The sequence below is a fragment of the Amblyomma maculatum genome, chromosome 4, assembly GCF_055883805.1.
Source record: "Amblyomma maculatum isolate TAMU_Amacu chromosome 4, ASM5588380v1, whole genome shotgun sequence".
Classification (NCBI taxonomy): Eukaryota; Metazoa; Arthropoda; class Arachnida; order Ixodida; family Ixodidae; genus Amblyomma; species Amblyomma maculatum.
The window spans coordinates 98,177,905-98,202,561 of record NC_139347.1 but is presented as its reverse complement, the minus strand read 5'-3'; the positions used below and the strand labels follow the sequence as shown (position 1 = coordinate 98,202,561).

Below are 24,657 nucleotides of genomic sequence, written 5' to 3'. Positions count from 1 at the left end.
TGCAGGGTGTAGCTCCGGCAGTAAAGACCGCAGATGGTGAAGATAAGTCTATTCTACATGCGCGCGGCCTTTCGCCATGTTCCACGTGCAGCAATATAGCAGCCATCTGTAAATACACCTTACATGCAATACAAAGCTCCCTGTCGTGACGCTGGGGCTACGTCGACCCGGCCTTCACTTGGTAGCGTGCAGAGACTCGGGGTTGAAGTAGGATTGAATCTTCGAAGTTGGTGAAATATGTACAAGCAGGTTTAATGGCACTTTGAGAAAACTTATTTACAATATTTACACGAAGTAGAAGGGTACATCAGCAAAATGGCAAGCGTTAAGAGTTCATAGCGAGAAGCGACTGGATGAGCCGTTTACCCAGGGCCCAGAGCGACATTTCGTGCTCTGCAGCGTCCTTAAAACCCCCTATGTCCAGCCCCTCTCTGAAGATGCTGACCAACCAAATCCAGGGCACGCCCCTCAGGTATCGGCATCCAATCGAACACATCACTGCACTGATAGTCTGAAGCACTGACTGGTCCGGCATTCATTCGTTGGGCGTGATCACTTGTTGGCGGGAAAAGCTTGGGAACGGCGAGGAGAGGAGGTACATTTCTATTCTTCAGCAAAGAAACCACAGGCTGGTTCTGACAAGGGGTTTTACTTCTCAGAAACCCGAGTGCACGTGGCGCCGCATCCGCTCCCAGCATTGTCCGTTTTCGACAATTGCAAATCTTTCCTGCATTCCTGGGAAATCACTTAATGGCTGTATGCGTCATGCTCCTTTCTTGTCCTGCACGTCAGCGGACATGTCACTCTGTCGTCTCCTTTGAAAAGTAGACATTCCTCACTGGACGATAGCCCTTCTCGACTGGAAGGGTGAACAAAAGAAAGCACTTCCTGCTATTTCCCGCAGGGGGACGTTTCTTTGTGTTTTTCCAGACGTTCTCTTGACAGGGTCAATTTGGCATTTGCAGGTTGTCCACAAAGCAAAACAGGCTTACAAAACAGGATTCCTGGAAACAGGCTCACTTAGAGCCATTGGACCATCACCACATATTCACAATACTTTTCCATGCCCACAGGCGAACAATAGAGCGCGCAAATGCGGATGCACGGTCGTAACAGCCTCCTCCCCCGCCAGAAGAGACTCGGAGGGCAGCAGCCGCAGCTGCTGCATGAAGAGACGACTTAATGGCCTGCACGTGAACGCTTGAAGCTCGCTGTTGCTTGTCGCGTTGTCTTGATTGTTGTAGGCCAAATTGCTCGAGCTGTCTGAAACTCAACCACATGTCCAAACAAGCACTCGGCTCCCGTCTGAAGAGACCAGGTTAAAAGAAAACTGCCATTGTTGTTCGAGAAAAGCCCACTCTCAAGACGTTCAGGACCCACGTATGCCTCGAAAACCAAACGTGCTGCTTTACATAGTCACATATATTCAAGCGCACGAAAAAAAAAAAAAAAAAAAAAAAACCTGATTATCAATTTGGATACATGGTGAGGAACATCTCGGACCGCTTAGAAAGAGCGGCTAAACGCGTCCGCATTCCCATTTAACTTCCCCTTTTTGTATCTTATTTCAAAATTGTACTGCTGTAAAATCAAGCTCCACCTAAGAAGGCGACTGTTCTTCGATGTCGCAGTTTGCAGCCAAGCCAGGGGACAATGGTCCGTCTCTACGGTGAATTTGGCCCCTCCAAGATAGCACTTCAATTTTTGAATGGCCCATACAATGCAAGCGCACTCTTTCTCTGACGCGCAATAAGCCCTCTCTCTAGAACTCAGTTTTCTGCTCAAGTAGAGCACGGGGTGCTCATTACCGTCGTCATCTCTCTGGCAGAGAACAGCACCTAGCCCTCGATCACTGGCATCACACTGGACCGTGAATTCTCGGTCATAGTCTGGAGCTCGCAATACCGGACGGCTAATCAGCACAGCCTTCAGGTTTACGAAGGAGGCTTCCTTTTGTTCGTCCCAGACTACATTTGTCGGTTCTGTCTTGCGGAGAGCGTCGGTCAGAGGGCTAGCCAAAGCTGAATAGTTAGGGATGTAGTGATTGTAGTACCCAGTCAGACCTAGGAATGCTCGAATTTCCGTCTTCGTGCTCGGCCGCGGATGGTCTGCTACCGCAGAAATCTTAATCTCGCTGGGTTTCCTGAAACCCTGACCTACATGGTGACCCAAGTAGTCCACGGTCGCCCTTGCCAGGCAACATTTCTCGGCCTTTACGGTTAGTCCAGCTTGACGCAAAAGGCTCAGTACAGCTCTTAGATGTACCATATGGTCCGCCCATGAGTCGGAAAAAACCGCAATGTCGTCTAAATAAGGCACCGCGAATGTTTCACACCCCTTTAAAACCCTATCCATGAGTCGGGAAAAACAAAATGGAGCATTTTTGAGCCCGAAACTCATCATTGTTGGCTGGTAGCTGCCCGTCGGAGTGACGAAAGCCGCGTATCTGCTGGCGCGTTCAGTGAGCGGTACTTGCCAGTATCCTCGAGTAAGGTCCAGCGTAGTCACATATGCCGCTCTACTGACCTGTTCTACTCTCTCCTCAATATTCGGAATAGGATACACTTGATCCCTGGTGAGAGAATTTAGCTTTCGGTAGTCTACCACAGGCCTAGGGTCTTTACCTGGAGCTTCTACTAAGATCATAGGCGAAGCATAATCGCTTTCCGAGGGTTTTATTACTCCCAATTCCAGCATGCGAGTTACTTCCCTATCCAGAATTTCTCTTTGCCTTGGAGAGAATCGGTAGCACCTTGATCGCACTGGCACGTCTGAAGTCAGCTCAATATCGTGCTCAGTCAAATCAGTCCTGCCTGGCCTGTCCACGAAGCAGGACTCAAACTCTGTTATTATTTCGCCCAGATCGGACAGCTGGGATTTCTTTAGTTCTCCTCTCTGCTCCGTCTTTTTGAGAAGCTCCTGAGCGTTGCTTCCTTTTCCGCTGAGGCAAATCAAGTTGTCCCCCATCTCCTCGGGAAGGTTTAAAGTTAGATTTACCACGGCTTCCCTCTGCACATAAGGCTTCATAAGATTGCAATGATAAATGCGCACTTCTTTACGCCTACCGGGAATTTTCACTGCGTAGTTAGTGTTAGAAAGCTTTGCAACGACTTCAGCCGGTCCTTCCCACTGTACTTCGAGCTTATTCTGCCTTGAACTTCTCAGCAACATCACCTGGTCCCCGATACAAAACGTCCTTTGACGGGCTGTCTTATCATAGTACACCTTGGAACGAGCCTGGGCTGACTTCATGCTGGCCTCAACGAGTTCCTTAGTGTTATGTAAGCGATTCAAGAGGTTCAGAATGAATTCCACTACTGTTGGGTCTTCTCCGCGCCCCTCCCAGGCTTCGCGCACCATTCGCAAAGGTGAGCGCAGTGACCTTCCGTACACCAACTCGGCTGGGCTAAATCCAGTGGATTCGTGCGGCACTGACCGCAAAGCGAAAAGCGCTGCAGGCAGGCAGGTATCCCATTCGCGCTTGTTTTCATAGCACAGTCCCCTCAGGACTCGTTTGAGAACAGAGTGCCATCTTTCTACGCTGTTGCTCTGCGGATGATGGATCGAGCTATGCACTACCTTAATGCCGCATCGCTCGAGAAATGAGGTGGTGAGGACACTCGTGAAAACGCTACCCTGATCACTTTGGACCTCGGAAGGGAATCCAACTCGTGCAAACACTGACAGCAGCGAATCCACTACACTCTCGGACGTCACCTCGCGCAGCGGAACAGCCTCTGGAAACTTTGTGGCTGGGCATAACATAGTGAGGATATAACGGTACCCTGACTCTGTCACAGGAAGTGGCCCAACTACATCTATTACTAACCGGTGAAACGGCTCGGTAATGATTGGTACTAACACCATCGGAGCTTTCCACTTATCTTGCGCCTTTCCAACCCGCTGGCACGTGTCGCATGACCGTACAAAATTTTCCGTGTCCTTAAAACATCCAGGCCAATAGTATTCTTGCAACAGCCTCTGCTTTGTTTTCTTTATTCCAAGGTGACATGACCACGAGCTGCCATGGGAAAGTCGCAGTAAGTCTCCGCGGTACTTTTGGGGAACGACTAATTGGTCCCGCTCTACTCCGCGCTTATCCTTGAATAAGCGATACAGCACTCCCTTTCTCATCTCGAAAGAAATATTGTTTGCTGTCTTAGTGGCGCGGTGGCGCTCCCTTATCTCCTGTATATTGGGATCATTGGCTTGCTCTATAGCTAAGTCTTCTCGGGTTCCACTTAAAAGTCTCGTGAGATTACTAGACACTGGCGGCAAGAGGTTACTCTCAAGAACGTCCTCATTCCGCGTCTCATCAAGCTCACTTTCAAGTTGACATATCTGAGATGCCTCGCTCTCAAAGTTTTCTGACCTGCTATCTTCCGCATTTACCACTGTTTTAACTGCCGTTTCCTCCGCTGTGGATTTTTCTGGAATGAGCAGTGTAGCTAGTTCTCGCGCCTTTGAACGTGTTAAGGCTTGCACAACTCTGTCTCCGAAAAGGATGCCCCTCTTTCGCAGCAGCATGTCCGATTTGTTGGAGAACAAATACGGATAGCACTTAGGAAGCTTTCCTGAAACGGCAGCCTCGGTTGTTAATTCGCCGAAAGGGCCCTCGATGACCACGTTCGCGATCGGCAAGCACACACTCTGTTCCTCAACTACCTGTCGGATCCATGCACACTGTCCTGTATAGTCGGAAGGCGATACATACGCCGGATGGACAACATCCATCGTTGCGGCCGAATCGCGCAGTACCTTGCAAGGCTTCCCGTTGACTACTAGGTCATGCAGGTAGGGTTCTAAAAGCTGCATATTTTCATCGCAGTCCCTGACATACGAGAAAGCAATCTTTTCTTTCCGGCAGTTGACGGCAATGTGACCCTGCTCATTACACCTAAAGCATGTGAGCGGCTTCCTAGCCTCAAGCTTATTCTTTGTGTTCTGCACGTTGGTCACTTCCCCACTTTTCTCACTGCCGTCCTTTCTAGGGAATTTGCCTGAAGAAACCTTCATTTCTTCGTTTCCAACTCTAGCAAAGTGCCTTTCCTGACGGTTTTTCACACTGAACTTGGGATTGCGGGGCCTATCCACTGCTGGGTTGCTGAATTGTCGGCGCGAAGCATACTCCTCAATAAGTTCGGCAGCTTCAGTTGCCGACTTAATTTCGCCTCGGTCCTGTAACCAATTTCTTTCTTTTTCTGGGAGGCAGTTATAAAACTGCTCCAAAAGAATTCGCTCGACTACAGCGTCCCTATCACTGTAGGAATCTGTGCTCTTTAGCCACTCGCCCAAATTAACTCTTAAATTGTACAGGAATTCAGGGTAACTCTCGTCCCTGGACTTAGTAGCTTTCCGAAAACGTTGTCTGAACGCCTCGGCGCTAAGCCTATACTTTCTCAGAAGGCAAGCTTTGACCTTCTCGTAGTTGTCCGCGTCCTCCTTGCTTAGCCGCGCGACAACCTCCGCTGCCTCGCAGGGCAGAACCGTCAATAATCTCTGAGACCAAGTGTCTCGCTGGAAGGACAGTTTTTCGCAGGTTCGCTCAAAGTTAGCCAGATACAGACCGATATCCCCTGATATCACATATGGCTGCATGTACTTTGACATCTTGAAATCTGCCTCCTTGTTGAGAAGAGGTACCGCTAGCTGGGGACAATTGCCCGACCTCTTGCTCAACTCTAGTTCTAATTTCCGGAGCTCAATTTCTTGGTCCAGCTTTTTTGCTTCTCTTTCACGCTTCTTTTCCTCTTTTTCCCACTCACGTTCGCGCTCCCTTTCCTCTTTTTCCCTCTCAAGTTCACGCTCACACCTCTTTTCCTCTTTTTCCCGCTCTTTCTGCTGTCTGAGCTGCTCCTTTTTTTGACCGATGAGGCTCCATGCTTCACTCAGCTCCTCATCATCGGTTCCCAGATCAGTGATTGCCTTTATAATCAAGGGTTTTCGTGCCAAACCACTTGTATCAATTCCCAATTCCTCACACAATTGCAACAGTCACGGTTTCTGCAGCTTTTGTAGGTCCATGATCGCTCCGAGTGTCGGCTACTTCCAAAACAACAGTGCAAACTACCAAACCTAAAGGCGTTTCAACACTTTTTACCAGTTCTAAAATCTAACCCTGTTCTAGAACCTGGTCCACATCAGAAGAAAAGCCAAGCACTCACCCACACATGCGATCGATGTTCCGAGCTGCTGTCTTGTTGGCCGATTGTTGCGCCTGCTTGTTGCTTGAGATGCCACCTCCGATCACAAGATGTGGCTTGTAGATTCTGATCCACCTCGAATCACCAGATGTTGTAGCTTGTAGATCCAGATCCCACCTCCAGTCATCAGATGTTGTGGCTTGTAGATTCAGATCCCAACGCTGGTCACCAGTTGTCGTGACGCTGGGGCTACGTCGACCCGGCCTTCACTTGGTAGCGTGCAGAGACTCGGGGTTGAAGTAGGATTGAATCTTCGAAGTTGGTGAAATATGTACAAGCAGGTTTAATGGCACTTTGAGAAAACTTATTTACAATATTTACACGAAGTAGAAGGGTACATCAGCAAAATGGCAAGCGTTAAGAGTTCATAGCGAGAAGCGACTGGATGAGCCGTTTACCCAGGGCCCAGAGCGACATTTCGTGCTCTGCAGCGTCCTTAAAACCCCCTATGTCCAGCCCCTCTCTGAAGATGCTGACCAACCAAATCCAGGGCACGCCCCTCAGGTATCGGCATCCAATCGAACACATCACTGCACTGATAGTCTGAAGCACTGACTGGTCCGGCATTCATTCGTTGGGCGTGATCACTTGTTGGCGGGAAAAGCTTGGGAACGGCGAGGAGAGGAGGTACATTTCTATTCTTCAGCAAAGAAACCACAGGCTGGTTCTGACAAGGGGTTTTACTTCTCAGAAACCCGAGTGCACGTGGCGCCGCATCCGCTCCCAGCATTGTCCGTTTTCGACAATTGCAAATCTTTCCTGCATTCCTGGGAAATCACTTAATGGCTGTATGCGTCATGCTCCTTTCTTGTCCTGCACGTCAGCGGACATGTCACTCTGTCGTCTCCTTTGAAAAGTAGACATTCCTCACTGGACGATAGCCCTTCTCGACTGGAAGGGTGAACAAAAGAAAGCACTTCCTGCTATTTCCCGCAGGGGGACGTTTCTTTGTGTTTTTCCAGACGTTCTCTTGACAGGGTCAATTTGGCATTTGCAGGTTGTCCACAAAGCAAAACAGGCTTACAAAACAGGATTCCTGGAAACAGGCTCACTTAGAGCCATTGGACCATCACCACATATTCACAATACTTTTCCATGCCCACAGGCGAACAATAGAGCGCGCAAATGCGGATGCACGGTCGTAACATCCCCGTAGTACGGCTCAGAGTCTTGTGACCGCTTCGAATATCTAAGGTACCTCATATCTTTCTCCCCGATTTGTGTTATATCTCTTGTCTTGCTTATTATCTGAGAGAGTGTATCGACGCATTCACATATGGCGAGCTGTTGCCATTCGCGGAATGGCGCCGATGCCTTTTTTTATCGTCGATGGCTCTTGGTTTCTTGCGGCCTTCTTCCCACCCAAAGTAGCAGGTTGGCAGAGGTTAGTTGGCGTCTGGCACGTCCTCCGCTGAAGCCCTTCTTCTGCCTCATCGTCTTCGGGGGTTCCCAGGACCTTCGCTTCCCTCCCCTGCACTCGTGCATGAGGGCCGACTCATAACTCGTGGAGCCCCCACCACATTTGCATCGAGACACCCACGGCACTCCGCCGTGGCGTTCACGGGCGGATGTCCGCAAGGTCAGAGCCGTCTCTGTATACTGCGCCTCCGCCACGAACATCTCCCATCTCTCGGGACCGTGTACGTGAACCTGTACGCCGGAGAGTTGCGTATGCATAATATGCACGTAAATGTATACCTGTACTCGACCGGGCAACGGCAGCCGCTGTTATTGGAGCGACGTCATCGAACGAACCCCATCGGTTGTCGCACCGCGCGGATGTGTCACGCGGCGCGCACGCCGGTGTGGGCGAGTCGGGGACTCGACCGGCTACGGAGGAGAGACCATGTTACATTAACCTGGCAGCGCGCGACGGTAGACGTATATGTATAGGCGTCTGCAGCAAACAGCTGTACGCACGCCCTTGCGGTGCGGGCGTCGCGTTATGCGATTGTGAAATAACCGACTCTCTCCTACACGTTTTGTTTCCTTCCTCGTAGTTGCGTATCTTTAACCTTGTCTCGCAAAGCGATGGTGCGCGCAAACAGGTGGGCTGTCTTTATCATTGCTGGCGAACTCGTTCTTCCATGTGCTATGTAGCGGCGTTTCTTCATGTGCTTTTGCTCAATGAGCGCATTTTCAAGGCAGTCCTAACTCGCACCATTTAAATATGCGCAATATTCGCCGCCTATTATCTGCAGGCGTATTCGCTTCTTTGCGCTCCGTCCCACAAGCCATGGCATGTCTTTCTGGAGCTGTTTTGTTATCTGTTGCGCGATATAGCGTGCGCATATAGTGCTGCGAAGTGCGAGGGCCGCAACGCAACCTGAATCTAGCTCACGCTGTTTTTACATCTGCTCGTCGTTAAGCAACATCCGTTGCAAACTTTGTAGGGCGCACAAAGCAAGTCAACTATGCCGTACGGAGTACTGTCTTACCGGAAAGTAACTAGGCAACGAATTAGTTCATTGGCTCGGATCCCTTCGGATCCCTTAGTTCGGATCCCTTACAGCATCTTCGAGACCAAAATGTTCCGAATAAGGAAGATAAGGAACTCCCCACCATTAAAAGGGATGCCGAAGTACTCCAATAAGCGGCCAATGAACAAACTCCGTTGTCTGCATGGTTACTCTCTGCCTTGCTGTCCTCGTACAAAGTGGCGCCATCTCTCACTGATACAGTTCGTTCTTCAACATGCCGCAATACAAATTATAAAACGTGCATGCTTAGTTGCGCAGGAAATATAGCAGTGTGTCGTGCTATCTGTCACCGCGCTGTGGAAGCCAAGCTTTGGTGCATATTCGTGCTTCTCCCAAATTAACGTCACACCTCACACACACCAGGGGAGCTCAGCAATGCAGAGGAAGAAGAGGAAACAACTTTATTCAACGCACTATTAAACGTCGAGAATGTCCTGGGCCAGAGTCGATCACCAAGGCCAACTAGTCCTTCAGCTGGTCAGAGGCTAACCAAGCCCGCCAGGCTGGGGTAGGAGGGTGTGGAAAGTGAGGTGACTCTATTGCAACAGGGCAGGAAAACATGCAGTGTTCTAAGTTTGCATAATGTTCAGAACAATTTGGGCATGTGGGGGAATGTCTGATTCGGTATAGAAATGATCGTGCAGGAGTAAGGATTGTATTTAGTTGCATGTGTCTAAGTATGCGTATTTGCATGGTAGTGAGGAATTTATCAGGAAGAGGAAGTGTACGAAGAGTTTCCCTAATGTTGTCATAGTGAGTGTCGATAGCAATGCAGAAGATGTCGCTACCGTTGCAGTGGCTTTGCACATATCGGCGGGGTGCATCGTCGTTGTTAAGAGTTACGTCATTGAGCGATGGGTGCATTCGCGGTCCGCACCGCAAACGAGGGGCGGGATCGTATACCCTCTGTCGGGCCGCCCGCCTCGTGTGGTCTCCGCGTGTGGGCCTTGGCATCCTTGGCAGTGTTGTTACTCATGCACGATGGGAGAAGAAGCGACTCCGTCCGCGAGAGAGCAAAGAAAAGAAACGGCGGCCCCGAGGAGGCGTGACCACATTACCGTAAGCAGCGGTGTGTGCCGGTTCGTTGAGCGAGCCGACTTCATGAATGGCTGCCTCTTTGTGGTCATGTTTTCTCTCTTTTCTTGCTTTACCTTCCTCCGCGCTTTTCCTCGTGCCGGGGCGACTGACTGTTGCCGTTCCGTTCTGTGTACTGCGTGCTAATTTCCCTGTGGTCTTACGTGGCGTTTCGTACCGTGCGCTCTTGAAAGAGTGTTCCCGTGAGAAGATCTGGCCTACTGGGGTAAAGATAAGCGAAATGCATAGGCAACGTACTTCACATTTCCTTGAACGCGATTCTTGGAAACAAGCTCGCACGAACAGAGGTACGGATGCGAGAGCTCCGTGTAATTTAAGTTTTGGCTGGTTCGTTTAACAAAAAAGCCCTCCCGAATACGGCGCGTGCCAAAGCGTGTCACAATATAACTCCGTTGCCTCTCCGTGCGACCCCGTACACCTCGATCGGTAGTCCCGTTGCTCCTCATATTTTAGTGCAAGTTGTTCCTCTAAACCGTCAAGGCTTCCCCGCGAAGTAATGGTCGGAGCGGGTGCGTTGATCGGGGACTGTGTGTGTGGATCTTGGCGCGTTGAGGTCAAAGCGGTGTATTCCACGGGCGAATTTCATAATGTGGCTTGCCATGCCCTCGAATCTCCAGGGTCACGTTCAAACGCTTTACTCTCCGTTGTGCACGTAGTTTTATCCGCGGAGAAAGAGAAGGGACAAGGAAGAAACCAACAGGATAAAGCGCGGATTTTCAACAGTTGATCAAGTTCCTCGTTTTGTCCTGTTGGTTTCTTCCTCGTCCTTGTCTTTTTGCGCGGTTTGGAGGTGCATTCCAATACAAGTCACCAACCAGCCGCCTCTATCTATTATACTTGGTGGTACTATAGTCTACCGCATGAGTGATCGGCGAGCGATGCTCCGAATGGTCTTTTAGCCGGTGGTGAAAGTCGGATTGATATGTCTTTGATATGGAGCCGTTGTTGACAAGCTTAGATTCAGGTGGCTAAAGACCGCTTTTCAGGGGTCGTGGACACTTTCGTAAAGGTATGGACAGTGAGCGAACTACTCTGTGAATTTATCTGGTACTTCGCTAAGGAGAAAGGGTAACCGGCATACATGGCAAAATTTCTTTTGAAAAGGAATTAAATTACATTTCTAATTACTTTCCTGAAAATTGCAGAAAAGTAATTAAATTACATTACTCATTACTGTTCCGAAAAAGTAATGAAATTACATTACAATTACTTCGACTGAGTAATTCAATTACTTTTAAATTACTTTCTAGTTTTCATCCATGCAAAAACTAAGTAAAGCTAGTAAACTAAAACTAAGACGCACTATTCTGCTCAATTTTGTCTCCTTTTGCTGATCCGTCACGCTGGCTTCGGTTTGCCGAACGTCATTCCTGCTTTCGCGGCACTCTGCTTTGTTGTCTATTGAAGGAGCAGTAGCGCACTTTAGTAAACGTAATTTCGAAAGGAATTAATTACGTTTGAGGCGAAATTACTGTCAAAACGTAATTCATTACATTACTAAATTACCAAACCAAAAAGTAATTCGTTACATTGCAAATTACCAGGAAAAGTAATTAAATTACAGTAATTTCATTACTGTAATTCAATTACTGCCATGTCTGGTAACCGGTTTAGTTCGCTACCGGTACTCCTTTATGTAGTGCAATAGCGCGAGCGCGTTTGTTTGTGCGTGCGTGCGTGCGTCAGGCCACGTGGTATATGGACCAGACAGAGACAGCGAATAGCTTGCAAACAATTTTCGTGTTCTGTTCTCATAGAGTACGCTGCCAGACCCACAGGACAGCGCATTTTGAGGACGTATGCCTCACATATATGTAGCACATTTAGCACATATATGTAGCACATGTAGATTTCGAGCACATGCATATATATAGCCGCAGACTCCATAATCTAGTTAAAGGCGTTAAAATAGGCACCGCAGACTTTCGCGAACCACTAAAATATTATCTAGTTCAGATCACCCAAGTGACACCATTAATATCTCAGTAGCTATGGAGCTCTGCTTTTAGGTGTGAGGTCAAAGGTTCGATACCCTTACGATTCGACCAAAATTAGATGCAGAATATATAACTGCCCGCCCAACTGCCCAGACTATGTTTCAGCACACGTCAACAAGAGCCCTTTGTGATGGCAATTAGCTACGTCTTCAGTGTGTAATTCAATCTGTACAGTCACAATCAGTAGCGTTGCTTTCAGTCGCTAACCATCGCCAATAACTTATCCGGGCAGTTAGTTGTATGCACCAACTTCAGCTAATAACTGCGAAACTATTTGGCCGTACAAATTTGGTTTTACGCGTGCCGTACATTGTAAAAAGTGGAAAAGGGGCGAGTAAAGTAAAATATATGCTCTAATTAATACATAGCGGGAAGATGGCGCCAGGCCGAACTGTCTAAAGAAAAATAACTGCGATAGCCTGAATCACCAGCAGCGAGCAGCGTGTTGGAGGTATAAAAACGGGACGAGCTTATAATTGTCCCTTGCGTTCATTCATGGATGGCGTAGAACGAAAAGCAGGTTTTAGAAGCAGTGGCAAGAGAGGTAGCTGGGTCCCAGGTTTCTCATTCAAGCAGCCGACTACAAGCCATTGTCTCGCCTTGCTGCGAGTGCGTAGCGTGATGGACAGCGCGCGGTGCAAGACGAGCGCGAGCGACCGTCCAAGACACAGAATGCGGGCGCACTCAGGTTCTCTTGTAGGATGACAAATGTCACTTCGAGTTTTATGTGCTGCAGCCTAACAAACAAACAAAAAAAGAGCTGAGAGAATAACGCTATAAGCAGGCCTTCCTTGGGCAACTGTGTACAATGCACGATGCGTGCCCCGCTGCGTTTTGTGAGGGATGGCGTCTGAATGTCGGCCGAAGCGTGGTCAACGACCTTCTCGCGTGTCGGAGCGGGCAATAATTACATCTTTTGTTCCTTCCATAACTGTGTACAAGACGGAGTGCGGCGCCGCGTCGTTTCGAAGGCCAGGTGAGGTCCTAAATGACCTTTCAGGCTGCGCTTCGTCATGGAGGCGTCCTTTTGTTGGACCGCTCCGTCGCGTGCCGCGTGCGGTGCCGTCTGCTAGGACGGAGACGAGAGGACGGGAGCTTTTTATAGCTGCAATTCTCTGCGACATTCCGTACGGAGTTGTACTAGAAACGTTGCTTACGCCAGGGGCATTCTCTCTCGTTTTTCACTTACAAAATCGGATTGCGTTCATTCTCCTCTCGCTTCAGACCGAAGTCTGCGCTCATGACTTCTTTGGAAAAATATTATGAGCATGCACTTGAATGCCATTGCGAGATGGTTGTTTATAAACACCGATCTTTTTTTAAACCTGCATTTCTGTTTCTCTTTATTCACTTTGATTTACGAGGTCATTAATACACACACCAGTACGCAGCAGTGCACGCTTATAACTATGTGCTCGGCTGTGAACAAGAGTATAAACACACGGCGGTCAATTTTCAAACAATCTGTCCTTGAACCGCCCCTAGCCCAGGCTTCGAGGTCAGCAGTGCAAATACACACAAAAACAAGTTAAACATACCAGTGAACGAGAGTTTCGTTGGTATTCTTGACCGGGACAATTTCTGCCAGAGTATAAAGAAAATGGAGAGAAGAAAAGGCGGAAGTGTGAACGCACGTACTGACAGGGCCTCGGTCTCCCTCGAACGTAGCGCATATGTGTTTTCACGGCGCGGGCATTTCTTCGGAGTCGAGCGCAAGCATCTCGGCCCACTCCTGACACGCCAGCTCGCGTGCACATTCTTCGAACTTGCCAACCCTTGAACGACGGCCGTTTTTCTGTATCCGTTCGTGCGCGCATTCTCAACGCACGCTCTTCTCGCGTGAGCCCCAGCTCCGCGCCCTTGGCCTACCTGCAACGCTATAGCTGACACCGCAGCAGGCTTTGCCGAGCGCGGTCAATAGCGCGTTTGTCTCGCAGGCACTCGTGGACACTAAGCATACAAAAGAGAAGCCTCGTCGATTGGCCGCTTGCGAAACGATTCCTCAACACCTCTCTCTCGCTTGCTACTGTGAACGCGAGACAATTCCAGGCGCAACAAACGGTACACTGACGCAAGTGAGGGTCATTCGCTCCGCATGACAAGGAATTGTGACGTAAGCGCTTTCCCGAATGCACGTGCTGGTGGGGGGGGATTCAAAACACAGCAACGTTCTTTTGGGGGCCAACTTCCTCGCGGTCGACCGCTTCTGAAGTCGGAGAATTTACCTTTACAGTGCGCATTTTCTCATTGATTTCTTTTTGTTTCATGTTTCTTTTTTCCTTCGCTGCCGCAGCCGACGGTGGCCGGAACGGTTTGGATGGCGGAACGATAAGTCGAGGTCGCCCGATAGGGCGCAGCCAGTGGAACGTGTCGCCACAGGGTCGCGTGCACCCAGTGTTGACAAAACCATGCAGGGGTGCAGAAACTGGTGACGTCGACGTCGAGTGGGATTCGGGAGAGCTGTAGTTGACAGACAGGAGCGGGCAGTGTTCCTTCGCATAGCAAACTTCGAGTGTATGCTCGTGTTTTTTTTTTTTTTTTTTTCCATCTTAGTTCCAGTGACGTTCCTCCGGCACAAAGCGAGTAGGACCATTTATTGCAGGGTTTTTTGTAGCTCAGAGGGACGACACACACAGAGAGAGAGAGGATGCACAGGACAGCGCGCTGTACACTTCTGTAGAGTGCGCAGGAGTAGCGCCTTCCCGTGTATTCTTTCTCTGTGTCGTCATGTTCCACTGCATGAGAAACTGCAGCAGACTATGAATAAAAAAAAACAAGCTTGAAGCTCTCGTATACATAGTTATTAACTGCGAAAATGCGAATTCCAAATGGTGTATCTCTTCCCGCTGAAGAGTGGGAAGAGGGGCGGGGGTTGGAGTGAGCTGGTTACATTAATCCTCGGGATGTTGATGAAGCCATAGTGCGGTGTCTGCCATATGTGGTCTATGCCATGAGAGATTGCATGAAACGGGGCTTGGTGTTATTGCGGTTTGTTGTCTGAAACGGCCTGGGTTGGTATGTATTTAATTTTTCGATCTACGCTCGCTTGATAAAATTCTCCTTTCATTTGTCACTATAACGTGGTGATCGATCTGTTTTCAGTTTCCCGGCGTCGTCTGCTCTTCGCGTGTTAGAAGCAGACGACCTTTATCGTAGACACAGCGCACTGTTTTCTGTTGCGCTCTGCGACTATACTGGTGAGCGACGACGTCTGCGTGCCCTCTGGCGTGCTGAACGCTGCACGTTTTTAATCTGGCAAAGCATGCACTCGGGCGCAGCAGGTTTACGCGGAAAGTCTCTCCGCTGCGTTACGCTGTGCCGATGGCCGGGTCTTGCTGCTGCTGCCTTCAAATAAACGGGGCCGACCATAGCGCCCATCTGTCGGCGGAACAGGAAAACGGTTGCGCCTCTCTCATTTTTCGCGTGGTTTCTTTTTCCCACCTCCCTCCATCGCTCTACGCGGATGTGCGGATTGTGCCATCTCACCTGAGGTATACCTGAGACGAATTTCTTTTTGTTTCAGGGGAGTGGAAAGGGGGGTGGGGGGCTAGGATTGCGAAGCGGCAGCGCGCGCTGTCTCCTCTTCGTCCCCTTCGTATTTTTCAGCTCCACTCCCCCGCCTCTCTTACATCGTCGCCCCGCCCCGTTCGTCTACCTGTTGCCTCACTCCACTCACAGACTCCGCTCAGGATCGGATCGCGCCTTTGTTTAATGCCATTCAGCCCAGATGGCGCGCTATGTCCCGAGTCAACAAAGTGAGCGGTAACTTGCCTGGTAAAAGGCGGGAAAAAGAACTTGGAGCGTCGATTCGGATAGAGGTAAAGGTGCGGTTCTTTGTCACTGTTGTCTCCATTCTGGTGTTCTGGTTGCTGTTTCGGACCTTTTGTCAGATCACCAACCAATCAAGTCCCCTGCACAAGCTTCTACAAAAACTGTCACCTCATTTGGAACCAGCCGAAATAAGGGTTCGTCTTGGAAACATGTGGCCCTACTGTGTCCTGCTTAAATTTACGTTATTAGACTCTTCTGTGTGTTCAGTGTTATTAATTAAAGATGTCTTTCTAAACAGGCAGCCCGCTCCCTAGGATAAAGGAAAGGATTTCAAGAGAAGATAGGCAGATAAGAATAATAACACCGTGATTTGGAACCTTGCGGGAATAGGGTGTAGAGGACGTTCTCTCTCACTGGGATTCTGAAACTGGGCCGAGGGCGCCGATGATTAGGATGCTCTAAGATACTTTTACCGCCGCCTACGTCGTAAGTCGCAGCGTCGCAGCCAAAATCGTCCAGTGGACAACGTGTATTGCGCAGGCTGGCCGGAGCATAAGGAATATGTGGACCCTTTTGTCGATTCTCTGGATAACTATAGCTCCCTGAGTTCTCGAGACTAACATGGTTTGGGAGCTGGTGTGCTTATTAGGGCACTGTCAAGCGTTACTTGCTATGCGCTATCGATGTCGTTAGTTTGCTCAGGGGGAGGACGAGGATCCGCTGAGTTGAGCACTTTTCTTTTTGTCCACTTTATGGTTGGCACCTGTTGGAAAACATCGATCGAACGTTTACTCCGGGGAATCGATGCACACCTATCTCACTCCTCTTCCCTTTTATCTCCTTGTCTTATTTTCTTTTTTTTTTTCTTTTTTCTTACTCGGTTCTTCACTGGGAGCAGCGATAATAGCCGTGCATCCGCAACAGGATTATAGCGTGAACACATGAACACACAGCCGGGAGAGGACATATATGTGAATGCTAGGTCGAACTAACAGCAGCTATGCATACCATGGCCTCAGCGGCGGCGTATGGGGGAGAGGAGTCCAGATGTAACGTTGGTGTACTGTACCGTAGGGTATATAAATGCTGGCTCCCCTACAGGGTCGCAGGTATGCTCGCAGAATAGACAGTGTCCCTTGGTTGGTTGTTTCGGCAAATAGGCAAACAGTTACAGGCCAGGTGAGCAGGATATCCGGTGCTGAATCGGCACCGTGCGATGCCGAGAATGCGCAGCTACGCGATCCGCCCGCCGGGCGGACGTGCTATCGGTGTTCTTGCATATCGCGCGCGCATAACCGTCCTTCCCGCAAAGGCTGTCTGTATTTGCGTGGGCAAACACGTATGTTGCGCTGGAAACGAAGGATTTTTTTCACTGGGCCGGCTGTCCTCGTTCCCTGCCGCAATATGCGTCTAGCTCTTTCTTATATATATATATATATATATATATATATATATATATATATATATATATATATATATATATATATATATATATATATATTTTCTTTCTGCGCTGACAGTGCACACACGCAGCAAAGTAACGTTTAGAACCAAGTGGTATATGGAGCCCACCGGTGCCTCTGTTTTTGCCACGTGGACATCTGTCAATGGGCGTGGTTTTAACTGGTCGCGTTCCTTTGTTCCAAAATATGCTGCACATCCGCTGTCTCGGATCGCGCTGCTTGCCGAAAAATAAAGCCGCATCTGTCTGCTTTGGTTACTCAAGTATATATGTAGCAGAAACTTTGTGTAGTATTACCGTTTGTACTGCGCGTGATCATCGATGCAATGGCAAATGCAGTTTCGGCCCACGTGATGGACAAGAAAAATGGGGAGCTGTCAAGCATGCACCGTGCACCTCCACGTTTGGCCATTCAGCCAATCGGCACGGAGACTTCCAGACTACAGAAACAATGCAGGAATTTCTCCCCTTTCCACTGTTGCCCAGCCGCGGTGGTGCAGGGGTTAGGGCGCGCTTTTCGGTAAAGATGAGAAGCCAGGCGCCCGTGTGCTGTGCGATGGCAGTGCGCGTTAAAGAACCGGTCGAAGTTTCCTGAACCTTCCACAGTGTCTCCAAGAGCCTGAGTCGCTTTGTGTCGTTAACCCCAATAAAACCAAACATTTTCACTGTTTCTCGGTGTTGAGGTGTTTAACCATATTGAGATATGCTGTGCCTTCCTATTCGTTCGTAATAGCTGGCTGCCGTGTGCTGTGCAGCTTTCAATGCAAGCGCATGTTAAAGGTCTTTATAAGTTATCTCAATCATTCTAGAGCCGTCTTCTACGACTCATTTCCTCTCTATCGTCCGTGCGCTCCTACCTCCTCACAGCGCTGATGTGGTGCCCACCGAGAAATGAGGCAGTCAGTGCGGCTTTAATTTCTTCTAACCCAATTTTCTTTTTTCACAGCTCACCAAACCAGCCTCTGTCGAAACATGGGCGCTATCGAGTTTCGATGTAGAAGAAATGCAAAATGCGCCCGTGTACTGCGCGATTTCAGTGCCCGCTAAAGAACTCCAAGCAGTCTTAACTTATCTAAGGCCCTATAAATAAAGAAGCTTAAAAGTGATGATGACATGAGGTTGAGGTTGTTGCTGACTGCAGGTGGGATTAGCCTTGCGGGTTCTGCGGCTAATTGATCCACCGTTGCGCCGCTTAAATAATAGCGTTCACAAGTAATTCACACCTAATAGATAATAGTCACTCTACTGTCACCATCTGGATTCCAGATCTGAGAGTTGAAAGAAGGCGTGAAACCTCCTTTCTACGTTACTACTCGGCGTCAGAGCCTCTGACGTTCACTGTAGTAGTGGCTGGCATGTGAGGAGTTTGACGTATTTCGCCTTCATCACAATGGCCGGGATTCGATTTGGGAGGTTTCGTCGCAGGAGTCGAATGCACCCCATCCCCGATATTGTGCATTAGCATACAGAACATGCATGGATAAGAGGATCTAGTCAGATTCTACGCACTTCTTGGGTTCTTTATGATCTCGCCTCTAGTACAAGCTTATATATATATATGAGAGAGAGAGAGAGAGAGAGAGAGAGAGAGAGAGAGAGAGAGGAAGAGGAGAGAGTTTCTTCACGTCCATGGGCACACTAAGATTATGCTGTAATAGAAGAGACATCTGGGCGAGTTGGTACGGTGACATGATGAAAAAAAGCAGCGCTACAGACGTGGACGGAGGTGAAGAACAAACAGGACGGACGCTGACTCGCAACTGAAGTTTATTGAAAAAACACAGTATAAATAACCCAGCCAAGCAGCACTAAACCACACATTAAACAAAAAACCAAATCATGATGACCCCCCCCCCCCCCCCCCCACACACACACCACGTTCAAGAAACCCAACCTCATTATCTGTTAAAGCGATTGACGGTTCACTAACACATTTTTCACCCAATCGCATGATATCCCTGGCCTCAATGATTTCCCGGTTAATCTGTGCCGGATGGGCATCCAAAATAACTGTCTGTGTTAGAGAAGGATGACAGCCATCACACCCCTTACAGTGTACAACCAGATTAGATCCTCTACCAATCTCTAATGATCTCTCGTGCTCTCGTAACCGAACATTGATACACCTGCCTGTTTGACCCACATACACTTTATCACAAGATAACGGAATCTTCTATATCACTCCTACTTTACATGGAACATAGGAAAAGTCATTCTTCACCCGACACGTGTTTCTTTCCCGGACTTTTTTCGCTGCTTTGTTCTTAACAATGCTACATATTTTTGACAGTTTATTTGGTGCTGAGAAAACCACAAGATTATGCTTTCGGTTCTTTTCAATAGCAAAGATTGGTGATTCTTTTTTTTTTTTTCACGAATTGCTTCCATGCACTCGATTGCGTTGAATGCAAGGATATATTTTTTTTGTTTGTGTAATAAGGTACGTGTCATATATTTTATTGTGGCCTCTTGTTTTCCAGATTGTCTACCTGGGTGCTTTCATAATGGAACTGTGGTGGATCATAGAAAACAATGGTGAGCTTGGAATTTCTCTTTATGTTATTTGTTCACTTTTTTCTTTGTCTCCAGCGCACGCGCATGAAAGTCACCATTTTTCCGCACAAAGCAGAAAGCTACAATGCGCGCATCTTGCGTCGTAACAGTTGAAACAGAACTGTGTTGTCATAGCTAAAAAAACCACCAAAGCAAAAAAACAGTGGGGAAATAGTGCGGTGGATGATCAGTATTCTGATGAGCCAGCGCTATAAGGGCACAGTAGCTACACTATGGCGTTCCGTCCATCACGTACGCAATCACCTTTAGGATACGCGCCCTTCGTTTGTGGGTCGTGGGACGATGACGCTTATGCGTATTTATGCGCTCTCAAAGAGGGCGTTCTCTCCACGCGCCGTTTGCGGGAGGAGGCAGAGAGGATGCGCCCATTATCAATCGTGTGGGCTTGTTTCTCGTTTCAGTCGTATTCGGGAGCACCCTGCGGCGCAGGCTGATCATTGTCGCTGCCTAAGTCCGCTCTAACGCGTGCCGCGGGAAGGTATACACTCCTGTACGGCACCGGCGATGTGGCGTTCTACCGCTAATCTCAGGTATCGAAGTTAATATCTCGAGTGCGAGACTGCGTGTCCCAAATCGGATGACTCAAGGTTCATAAAGAACTCTCCCAGGGCGGCGATAACTTCAGCAGAACCCCATAAACGAGGTAGTGTTTTTCATACTGTCGTCATGTGCCATTCCAGAACTATTTAAAATGCTTAAACTCCACTCATGAACAACCCTTATACTGGACTGCTGTGCGGCGTCACGCCAAGATTAAGTCTGATAGATGTCTCAGTTGGCCCTGAGACTACTCCTAAACGTTAAAAGATCCCTTGACAAGATATTCAAGACGTTTATAAACTGATGCATATTGTACCTATCTTCCAGCCCGGGCACCGCGCCCACTTTCTTCAGCTACAAGACGTCTTGAGAGGTATCTTGCAGAAATTTCAAAGACGGATTCAACGCGTCTACGAAGGCCTTTTCACCCCGCCGGGGTGGCGCAGTGGTTACGGCGCTCGGCTACTGTTCCCAAGGATGCGGGATCGAATCCCGGCCTCGGCGGCCGCTTTTCGATGGAGGCGAAAAGCAAGGCGTCCGTGTGCTGTGCGATGTCAGTGCACGTTAAAGAACCCCAGGTGGTCGAAATTTCCGGAGTCCTCCACTGCGGCGTCTCTCATAGCCTGAGTTGCTTTGGGACGTTAAACCCCACAAACCAAACCAAACCAAACCGAAGGCCTTTTCCATTGAGCACATCTGTGGCTTTGAAGCATGTCACCGAAATAAACAAGGCGTTTTTTAGACGTCTCAACTAAATTAGAAGAAGGTGTACCTAAGCCTTTTCCACTAAAGCCAACCCGTTCACTATATTTGGGGACAATACTATGCAGCCAAGGCTACGGGGGCGGGGCTTTCCTCATATCATCGCAAAAAAGGCATTATTATTATTGTTATTATTATTATTATTACTACTACTACTTTCTATCTACACCTAGTAATTCGGCCATTTCTGACTTCAATTACGGTTTCAGATTTGATTCTGGCTCTACGTTAAATTTGATGTTTCCGGGCCTCCCACTGCGACGAAATTTAGTCGTTTACACCTCTACAAGCCTATGGGAACGTAAATTTGTGACTAATCAACATATTAAGCTTACAGAAATCGACGGGGAGACGCAGCAGGTGCTGCCACGTAGCTTCGAGGTATTCCCGACAGGCGGCGCAGCCATCGACATGCACATGACGTGCTTCTCTAACGGTAAAATGACCTTACTAATTCTGTACTGGCTAATATTGCACTATAAGCTTGATATAAAATAATATAAATATAAAATAACATAATATTCCAGAGCACGATCCGCGAAGTTTATGGAGGGATGATAACCTGCGCAGAGAACTGGTGTCTGTTGGCTCTTTATCTTTCGATGCATTGCCGCGAAAGGTTATCGTCCCCAGTATAGGTGGCTATACAGAGTCTAGTGAAGATGAACATGCCTTCTTATAGTCGTATGAAATGGCCAATATTCAGGATGTACTGCTTACTATGTAATGTTTAATAAAAACCGCAACAGGGTCATGTATGCAAGCACACTAGCACTCAACATAGAACATTTAGCGGACTTGGAAAATATAAAGGAAGCTAGGATATTTAGGGCTTATCAAAATGATTTACAGGCGTTCTCATTTTGCCTCTTAAAGTGGGTCAAGCGAAGATGTCGAGAAAATGCGTTACACAGTAAATCCCACACCTCCCAGCGATGTCCCGATCGAGACCCGATCATACTTCCCGATCGTCTACGTCCATGACATCATCTTTTATATGTAAATCTTACCTATACATTTTTGATGGAAACAAACTAAAAATATGCTCGTTATGTATCTACATCACCCTGTTGAAGAATGCCGTATCGCGGCAAAACCTGTCCGAACCTGTAATGTCCGGGATAATACTGTTGTGAAGAAGTGGTATACTACTGTGACCCATCCTGTGTAACCTTTAATTAGGTTTTACCGGATCGATATAACACTCGAACAGGACATACCAGACCCGTATGAAGCTTATACTGGACAGGCCATGTCCGATACGGATCTTCAACCGGACGGACTTGTCCGGTATAGAGCTAATACCGGACATACAATTTCAGATATGCAGGTTAGAGGACAGACCTTGTGCGGTATGCATCTCAGTCCGGACGTGCGGTTCGGTATGGATTTCAAACCGGACGGACCAGTCCGACTAGCCATGTCAGGTACTGAACTCAAACCGGACGAACCCGTCCTTCATGGAACTGGTACCGGACAGAGCATTTCCACTTCTGAATTCAAGCCGGACTGATCAATGAAGCCCGACAAGATTGACTATGCCGGAGCATGCCATAACAACCATGAAAACTTACACAATATACATTGCAACTTTCCTGTACGTGGGGTACGCGTTTTTTTACAAATACCTCCAAACCATTGAACCATCGTAAGGGTGCCCTTGCACTATGTGTATTGCTTTTGCGCGTTCTTCATCTTTCGCGTTCTTGAAAAAAAAAAAAAAGATCCTTAAAAATTGTAGCGCACGTTACAAGTCCCAAAGATGTCACCCTGATCGGCGTATTCACACCATAAAAGACCAGCGCGCATGTGACGTAGATCGCTCAACCCAGAGGTTTCTTCACTCGGCTGGCATCACCTGAGGCCCACAAAGGTGCGCAGCGGGTTGTTGTTAATTTCTCTTGACCGCAGACTCGCTGGTAGCTGCCGCGTCGGTATTCAATACGCACAGGCACTTCTCTCGCAATTCGGCCTCAAAGCGTCGATGTGGAGCGATCTACGCTGCGCGCTCGCTGCTGCTATATATATGTTACGGTGTGAAGCCGCTTATCAGGCTGACACCTGCGGCCTTGTACGCGCGCTGCAATTTTTAAAGAAACTTTTACCTTGTATCCGCTATAGCCCTCAATACAGTCATATGGCTAAAAATAAATCTGAGGCAAGTTTAGTTTGTATAAAAAATTTTGACCCTCTAAAAATACCTTAAGGATACGCCATAATCCCTTGATAGGATAAGGTAACGTCTATTACGTCATGAATCCTGGCTAGTAGAGATGTCATAGATATATCATGGCAACACGCCCTTAGCCGTTCAATGCAGGGTGGTGTTCTGCAAGAAAAAAAAAAAAAGCCTCATTTTGAAGGACATTTATTGGATGTCTCGCTAAGACATTTTGCAAACATTTGTAGACTTAGAATGTCTGAAGATTATGTGAGAACGCCTTCATGGCGGGTTGGGCAGATTTTCTTCGGTCATACTTCGTATGGCTATGCAGCTGTCTTGATTGTTTTCCTTTGAAAGCTTAAATGTTGCACTGCAGCTGCATTGCGGCCACGTAGTAGCTCTAAGCTTTCAACGTGTTACGAAGAAGCCCCTTAGGCTCCTGGTAGGCCGTCTTGAAGACAACTTGCTGAAGCAGACCTGTAAACGAATTGTGTAACTCAGGAAGTTAAAAATCCTTCCTGACGTTGCTTCCGGCCTTCTCGGCTAGGATATATCATGTAGACAAGCATCTAACAGCTTCTTGTACACGAATTTCTTTTCTAACCCAAGACATCCATTACCAATATAGGCGTTTTAAGAACCGTACACAAGATATTTTCTGTCCAGTGGTAAATAAGGTGCATCCAGATTTATTTTCATCTTCCATTTAGCTTGTTTTTCATTTTCGGACGTCAAAATAAAGAGCTAAGTGCACAATTCCGGGAAGCGTGCACAGTTGAGCGAGGGCACCATATTTCCGGCTCGCTCGTCGATTCGCCTAATCTGCCGTTGTGCCGAGCACAACGCCTAACAGGTCGTCCGTACCGTTCTTCGAGCGGCTTCGAGCGTTTGGCTTTTGCGCCGATTACGGTCTTGGAAAAATGTGTGCTGTGCACATGTATTAAATTTTAAACCTCCCGTCTTACTGGTGACTGACTATCACGACTTCCGATAAGCATCTGTTCGGTATACTTTCTCACAGACCTGCTTTTGTGATGCCCACCCGGACGGGAGTCTGTCCTCATTGAATTTAAACCGAGCTAATTAAGCTTAGGCGGTTTTTAACATCATTCATGTACGGGTATGATGGTCCAAAAAACGAAGATGCAACGACTTCGTTCAAGATGGCCCCATTGTGAAAAAAAAAAAGGGAAAAAAAAACCATTCGAAACGAGCTTATGTATTGTAGGAGTTCTCGCATGCTCCGTTGCGCCTCTATACGGCGACACATGAACCTCGCACGCACAGGAGGTCGAGCATGTAATACTCGGCGGGCGGCTTTCCCCGCGTCTCCGTCACGATGTTGGCCGCTGCGGATCGCCGCGGCGAACCTGTTGCTGCCGGAGCGCAAAACAGATCGACGCGATGGGGCGCGCACGCGCCCACTGGAGCATTCCGCTATAATTCCGCGTATACAGGCTGCAGCTGTTTCGTGCACCCTCGCGAAGGCCGAGAGCGTCAGAAGCGGCTCGCGTGATTCGCGGCGACGAGAAAGAACGCGCTGAGATATTCTGCGAAAAGCACGGAGATTCGATGTTTCTCCGCCATTTAGGTCTATAACGACTCCACA

At 48.3% G+C, this 24,657-nt stretch overlaps 1 protein-coding gene across 2 annotated transcripts in view; it reads left to right on the top strand.

The window, feature by feature from the left end:
- The window catches only part of Rcd6 (Reduction in Cnn dots 6), a 95,895-nt gene that overhangs the window by 53,393 nt on the left and 17,845 nt on the right, over positions 1-24,657 (top strand). For both annotated transcript variants that reach the window (XM_084602271.1, XM_084602270.1), the window contains exon 2: positions 19,489-19,543. In XM_084602271.1, coding sequence (XP_084458397.1) covers positions 19,489-19,543 — 55 coding nt within the window. The remainder of the gene's footprint in view (positions 1-19,488; positions 19,544-24,657) is intronic.